Source organism: Lactuca sativa, chromosome 2 (genome assembly GCF_002870075.4).
Source record: "Lactuca sativa cultivar Salinas chromosome 2, Lsat_Salinas_v11, whole genome shotgun sequence".
NCBI classification, from domain to species: domain Eukaryota; kingdom Viridiplantae; phylum Streptophyta; class Magnoliopsida; order Asterales; family Asteraceae; genus Lactuca; species Lactuca sativa.
The window spans coordinates 205,912,818-205,920,815 of record NC_056624.2 but is presented as its reverse complement, the minus strand read 5'-3'; the positions used below and the strand labels follow the sequence as shown (position 1 = coordinate 205,920,815).

Sequence of the window (7,998 nt, the reverse complement as noted above, 5' to 3'; positions counted from 1 at the left end):
ATATATATATATATATATATATATATATATATATATATATATATATATATATATATATATATATATATATATATATATATATATATATTTATATATATAAAATGTGTCTAACACGGACGTTGCCCACTTACCAAATACCAACATATTCATCCAACCAATTTATTAAGATGGTAGGTATATCCAAGCGACCAAGCCTAAAGCCTCCATCAGAAATGCACATAGAAAAACTTGTAATATATATGGCCATATACCCACAAATTGTCACATGGAGACATTCACTACCTTCCCTTCATGGCTTCTTACAACATCACTACTAGCCCTCTCCCTGTTCTGCTTGTTTCTGTATACTGTAAGATCGAAAAGGTCTCCCATGGTTGTCCCTGAGCTTCCCCCAAACCCTCCAAAGCTTCCGATAATTGGGAACTTGCACCAACTACTAGGTAAACCTCGTCATCAAGCCCTTTGGCAACTTTCCCAAAAATATGGCCCAGTTTTTCTACTACATATTGGTTCAAAGCCTTACCTTGTTATATCTTCCTCTGCCATGGCCAAACAAGTCTTTAAAACTCAAGATCACGTCTTTTGTTCCCGTCCAATGTCCCATGCTACCAAGCGACTAACCTACAACTATTTGGACGTTGCCTTCTCGCCTTACAGCAATCACTGGAAGAAGATGCGCAAGCTTTTGGTATCTGAATTCCTGGGTCCCAAGAGAGCTATATTGTTTAACCATGTGATGGTGGCAGAGATCGAGACCATGGTTTGTTCTATATCAGCAAATCCATCAAACACTGTGGTGAACCTAAACAAGATGTTTTCAGCAATAGTGAAGGCTGTGGTGTGTAAGGTGGCGTTTGGTAAGAACTATAGAGAAGAACCACTCAAGGGTCCATCATGGGAAGTCATGGTTGATGAAACCATAGAGATATTGAACGGATCGCTTGGTGATTCTTTTCCATGGATTGGTCAGCTTATTGATCAGTTTAGTGGATGGAATTATAAGTTAGAGAAACGTTTCAGTAATCTTGATGCCTACATGGAGACGATTATTGATGACCATCAAAATCATACAACTGGCGAAGTAACTGATGATCATGATAAGGATTAATTTTATCCATACTTTAATTGAGTTATCTTCGATAGAGAATCCTTCTGATGATCGGGTGACCAAAGCCCAAAGGAGATATCAAAGCTCTTGTAATGGTAAATATCAATTTTTTTTATTTATTTATGATTTTTATGCAAATATTAAGTAACTAATTAATGTAAATAAAATTTCAGGACATATTGACTCACCACAAGGAAAAAGGCCATTACCGGCGACATTTTTTTGGGTTTAGAGTTTAGTATACAGAATTAGCATTGTTTTTTTTCAGTCCATATTTTTTTTACATCTAAAATAATACAAAAATTAAGTAATAAAAAAATGAAAAAAATAAATTAAAAACTATATAACTTATTGGTTAATTAATTTGGAGTTACCTTGGGTAAAAACTAGAAGCTTTCTAGTTTTTGTATATAAGTTTTTAAACAATTTTATAGTTTTTTTTTTGTGTTTTTTTTTCAAATTATAAAAATAATGTATTTTTTTTTTCAATTATAGCATCCTACTTATAAGAAAACCACATACTTTTACATACGTATTATGTTGCTGTGTTGTTTTTTTTACCGTCGAGATTAAAATATATATATAAGTTTTTAAAGAATTTTATAATTATTTTTGTGTTTTTTTTCCAATTATAAGTTAACTATATAACTTATTGGTTAATTAATTTGGAGTTACCTTGGGTAAAAACTAGAAGCTTTCTAGTTTTTGTATATAAGTTTTTAAACAATTTTATAGTTTTTTTTTTGTGTTTTTTTTTCAAATTATAAAAATAATGTATTTTTTTTTCAATTATAGCATCCTACTTATAAGAAAACCACATACTTTTACATACGTATTATGTTGTTGTGTTGTTTTTTTTACCGTCGAGATTAAAATATATATATAAGTTTTTAAAGAATTTTATAATTATTTGTGTTTTTTTTCCAATTATAAGTTAACTATATAACTTATTGGTTAATTAATTTGGAGTTAGCTTGGGTAAAAACTAGAAGCTAAGTTTTTAAACAATTTTATATATTTTTTTGTGTTTTTTTTTCAATTTATAAAAATAATGTATTTTTTTCAATTATAGCATCCTACTTATAAGAAAACCACATATTTTTACATACGTATTATGTTGTTGTGTTGTTTTTTTTACCGTCGACATTAAAATGTATATAAGTTGTTAAAGATTTTTATAATTTTTTTTGTGTTTTTTTTTCCAATTATAAGTTAATTATATAACTTATTGGTTAATTAATTTGGAGTTAGCTTGGGTAAAAACTAGAAGCTTTCTAGTTTTTGTATATAAGTTTTTAAACAATTTTATAGTTTTTTTTTGTGTTTTTTTTTCAATTTATAAAAATAATGTATTTTTTTTTCAATTATAGCATCCTACTTATAAGAAAACCACATACTTTTACATACGTATTATGTTGTTGTGTTGTTTTTTGAACCGTCGAGATTAAAATATATATATAAGTTTTTAAAGAATTTTATAATTATTTTTGTGTTTTTTTTCCAATTATAAGTTAACTATATAACTTATTGGTTAATTAATTTGGAGTTAGCTTGGGTAAAAACTAGAAGCTTTCTAGTTTTTGTATTTAAGTATTTAAACAATTTTATAGTTTTTTTTTGTGTTTTCTTTTCAATTTATAAAAATAATGTATTTTTTTTTATTTCAATTATAGCATCCTACTTATACCAAAACCACATAGTTTTACATAATACATAAGAAGGTGAAATTCACATACTTTTACATACATATACCACATATACATCAAATACAAATACACACAAAATAACATCCTATTTAAACCAAATACACATAATTTCACATATATACATAATAACATCCTATTTATACCAAATACAAAAGTTTCACAATCATATATCACATTTACAACAAACATACATACATTCACATACACACAATAACATTCTACTTATAACAAATACATATAACTTCTACTAATATACCACATATACATCAAACACACATACATTGGAATATATATACCAAATTCACATATATTCAAACAAATACAAAATATACAATCCAATTTTCACATATGACAATTATCACATAATTTCACATATAAATACAACTTGAAACTATACAACTAATTGCAATTAAATAACCACAAACAAAAAATTGAATAACTTGCTTCTAATCCAAAACAATACCACCAAAAACAAAAATATGAACAATTTATTATCATTCAATCACTATATAAAGCTACAAATCAAAATTCATACAAAATAAAAAAGAAATCATAAAAAAAAACTTACCTTTCTTCAACAAATTGAGGCACCTACAAATTGATCCCAAAGCTTTAACCACTTGCTTGGAACAATGCTTCTAATCCAAAACAACACCACCAAAAATAAAGAACGTGAGCAATTTATTATCATTCATACAACACAAAAATGAAATCATCAAAATAAACTTACCTTTCTTCAAGAAATTGATCCCAAAGCTTTAACCACACCTAGGGACACTTGCTTGGAACAATGAGGGGAGAAATTTGCTTGAAAGAAGCTGATTGAAGAAGAAAATCGGAAATATGGTGAAGGAACTCGAAGCAAACAGAAAGGGAAATGAAGAGGGACTGTAATCTGCGTGCGTTTTTTATTTATCTGCGATCATCAATAGCGGCGACACTATTAGCGGCGACGCGAGGATCAATACCGGCGACAATTGTTAATAGCGGCGACAAACTGGAGGGAAGGGTACCGCGTCATTTTTATCAGACAATTAGCGGCGACTTTTTTAGGGTTTTAGCGGCGACATGCGTGTCGCCGGTATTAGGTTAAACCGGATAAGGCACCCCACCCGTTGGATTGGCTATCTCATCGAACGGTTGAGATGCAATGTAGGGGGAAAGTGCGGATTCGGGTGTCAACCCTTTAGCGGCGACACTATTAGCGGCGACTAGTGGCTTTACCGGCGACTCTAGCTAGAGTCGCCGGTAAAGCCATTAGTCGCCGCTAATAGTGTCGCCGCTAAAGGATATATTTCTTGTAGTGACTGGTGGAACAGATACGACAGTTGTGACGATGGTTTGGGCAAATGTCCGAGATCACTAGAAGTCCTAGAGTGATGCAAAAGTTGCAGAGTGAAATCCGAAATTGTACTACAAGAAAACCAGGAGAGTTGGATATTACAAAAATGTCATACCTGAAAATGGTGGTGAAAGAGACCCTAAGATTGCACCCTCCAGCCCCATTGTTGATCCCACATGAAAGCTTAAGCCATTGTCAAATTGGTGGTTATAGCGTCCTTCCTGGGACGTGTGTTATAGTGAATGGGTGGTGGATAGGAAGAGATCCAGGAACTTGGGGTGAGAATGCAGCTGAGTTCTATCCAGAGAGGTTTGAGAATCTTGATGTCGATTTTGGTGGGGGAAATTTTGAGATGGTCCCTTTTGGAGGGGGACGTAGCGATGAAAACAGTTCCAGCAACTGTAGAGGCCATCATATCAAATTTTCTGTACTGGTTTGACTGGGAAGTTCCGGATGGAGTGAAGAATGAAGACATGAACATGTTAGAGGAGGGTTACCTGATTTACCATAAGAAGTTACCACTGTGTCTTGTACCCAAAAAGCATAACTGGAATTGACGGATACTGATTAGTGAATTTGGAAATTGACGGATACATGCTATTTTATAGTGGCTTCTATTCGACTAGCTACTAATCTTAAAACTTTAGAGACGGGGATACTCAAAATGTATTAAAGACGTTTGCTTATATCAAGCTTAATACTTTCGTGTCATATGGCTCATGTTCTTTGGCACAAAGTTTAAGTTTGGTGGAATGTATATTCTTACTATTTCAAACATTGTGCCCATCCTTACTAGACGGACAACACTAGCTAGTTAAATTAGGTGAATAAGAAGAAATGGCTTGATTTGGTAATCCTACTGACTTCTTGAATGACATGGATGCTCTAAAACAACGGACACGAAGATAAGAAAAGATTATGTGTTTGATTTTGTAGTAGCTATATCTTTGTCTTGGATCTCATAGTTGTTGTAAGCTTAAAATTAGTCGGATATAATGACTTAGAAATCACTTTGTAATTATTGTTTACAATATGTGTCTTGCTAAAAATTTATAATATTTTGCTGGTTGTTTGATTTTGTTTACAATTGTTTATTCACAAATATGGTGAAAATTTATTTGTTTTGGTTCATATATAATTAACTAAAAAACAAATGTCCAGTTTTCCTTTTAGTAATATTTAATTGATTCAAGTTACTACACGTTAACCTACCGCTAGAACAATAATACTTTGACATAACATATTTACAAAAAATTAAATACACACGTAACAAAAACATAAAAAATAATGTAGGACGACGTTGCTCACTTATCAACATATTCATCCAACCAATTTATATAAGAGCATCCATAATATATTGAACTCTATAGAGTTCAATGGAGTATCACATCATTATCTACTATTCCATGCATACAACTCTATTTATTTTTATCCCACAATACATTAAACTTTACAAATCCAATGAAACATATTAAAAAAATATTTATTTAAAGATTTAAATACTTTTTTTTCCATTGAGTTCCAAATCCATTGAATGTCAAAATGACATTTTAAAATAGTGGAGTTATATCCAACAAATAGAAATGACAACTCATTCAACACTTTCATTAAACTCTACATTCTGAATTACTCTAAGATGGTAGGTACATAATTATATATACAATCATGAAACATCCATTATAAATGGACATTGAGAAACTTGGAATATGGCCATCAAACCAAACGCACGAATAATCACATGGAGACATTCACTATCTTCCCTTCATGGCTTCTTACAACACTACTAGTCCTCTCCCTGTTCTGCTTCTTTCTGTATACTGTAAGATCGAAAAGGTCTCCCATGGTTGTCCCTGAGCTTCCCCCAAACCCTCCAAAGCTTCCGATAATTGGGAACTTGCACCAACTACTAGGTAAACCTCGCCATCAAGCCCTTTGGCAACTTTCCCAAAAATATGGCCCAGTTTTTCTACTACATATTGGTTCAAAGCCTTACCTTGTTATATCTTCCTCTGCCATGGCCAAACAAGTCTTTAAAATTCAAGATCACATCTTTTGTTCCCGACCAATCTCCCAGGCTTCCAAGCGACTAACGTACAACTATCTGGACATTGCCTTCTCGCCTTACAACAATCACTGGAAGAAGATGCGCAAGCTTTTGGTATCTGAGTTCCTGGGTCCCAAGAGAGCTGTATCATTTAACCATGTGTTGGTGGCAGAGATCGAGTGCATGGTTCGTTCTATATCATCACATCCATCAAACACTGTGGTGAACCTAAACAAGATGTTTTTAGCATCAGTAAAGGCGGTGGTATGTAAGGTGGCGTTTGGTAAGAACTATAGAGAAGAACCACTCAAGGGCCCATCATGGGAAGTTATGCTTGATGAAACCATGGAAATATTAAATGGATCTCTTGGTGATTCTTTTCCATGGTTAGGACGACTTATTGACCAATTTAGTGGATGGAATTTTAAGCTAGAGAAATGTTTCAGTAACATTGATGCCTACATTGAGACGATTATTGATGACCATTACAATCATATAACTGGCGAAGTAAATGATGATCATGATACGGATTTTGTCCATACATTACTTGAGTTATCTTCGATAGAGAATCCTTATGATGATCGGGTGACCAAAGGAGACATCAAAGCTCTTGTAATGGTAAATAGATTTCTTTTTAATATTTTTATGCAAATATTATGTAACTAATGGAAATAAGTTTTCAGGACGTATTGACTGGGGGAATAGATACAACAGTTGTGACGATGGTTTGGGCAATGTCCGAGATCATTAGAAGTCCTAGAGTGATGCAAAAGTTGCAAAGTGAAATCCGGAATTGCAGTAGAAGAAAACAAGGAGGGCATGAACTCGATATCACAAAAATGTCATACTTGAAAATGGTGGTGAAAGAGACCCTAAGATTGCACCCCCCAGCACCATTGTTGATCCCACATGAAAGCTTAAGCCATTGTCAAATTGGTGGTTATAGCGTCCTTCCTGGGACGTGTGTTTTAGTAAATGGGTGGTGGATAGGAAGAGATCCAGGAACTTGGGGTGAGAATGCAGCTGAGTTCTATCCAGAGAGGTTTGAAAATATTGATGTGGATTTTGGAGGGGGAAATTTTGAGATGGTCCCTTTTGGAGGGGGACGTAGATCATGCCCAGCGATGAACACAGTTCCAGCAACTATAGAGTCCATGATGGCAAACCTTCTTTACTGGTTTGATTGGGAAGTTCCCGATGGAGTGAAGAATGAAGATTTGAACATGTTAGAGGAGGGTTCCCTGGTTGTTCGTAAGAAATTACCACTATGTCTTGTACCCAAGAAACATAATTGGGAAGACTAGGAATCAGGCCCCCTTCTACAAAGGAAAGAAAAAAATCAGTGTTACATCGTGCACATCTGTTTTAATTAATAAAGTAATGGATTGAATTAAAAATAATAATTGTAATTCATATACATGCTTGATCGCCCACTTCTGAATCTGTGCTATATATACTTGTTCATATGTATATCTCATCGACCTTTTAGAAATGGTTCGGTCATTTCTCGACAGTTCAGTCATTTCTTAACGATTTTTTCCTGACAGTTCGGTCATTTTCGGACGGTTCCGTTCGGCCATTTTTGGTTGGTTCGGCTATTTCTTAACGATTCGGTCATTTCTGAATAGTTCGGCTATTTCTTGACGGTTAAGTCATTTTCGGACGGTATGGTCATTTTCAGATGGTTCGGCCATTTCTTAACGGTTCGGCCATTCCCGGACGGTTCGACCATTTCCGGTTGGTTCGACTATTTCTTAACGATTTGATCATTTATGGACGGTTCGGCCATTTTTCCGGT

General features: G+C 33.7%; 1 protein-coding gene and 1 pseudogene across 1 annotated transcript; both read left to right on the top strand.

Moving 5' to 3' along the window:
- The first annotated feature begins 265 nt into the window (after positions 1-265).
- LOC111916243 (parthenolide synthase-like) lies at positions 266-5,214 on the top strand (annotated as a pseudogene).
- Positions 5,215-5,855: 641 nt separating this feature from the next.
- Positions 5,856-7,637, top strand: LOC111916242 (parthenolide synthase). Its single transcript, XM_023911856.3, has 2 exons — positions 5,856-6,818; positions 6,884-7,637. Exons 1-2 carry the CDS (start codon positions 5,895-5,897, stop codon positions 7,502-7,504), a joined length of 1,545 nt encoding a protein of 514 aa, XP_023767624.1. The 5' UTR covers positions 5,856-5,894; the 3' UTR covers positions 7,505-7,637.
- Positions 7,638-7,998: the final 361 nt, after the last annotated feature.

Coding starts and splice junctions, on each gene's coding strand:
- LOC111916242 (XM_023911856.3), top strand. CDS start 5,895: ATGGAGACATTCACTATCTTCCCTTCATGGCTTCTTACAACACTACTA. Junction 6,819..6,883: donor ACATCAAAGCTCTTGTAATG/GTAAATAGATTT, acceptor ATAAGTTTTCAG/GACGTATTGACTGGGGGAAT.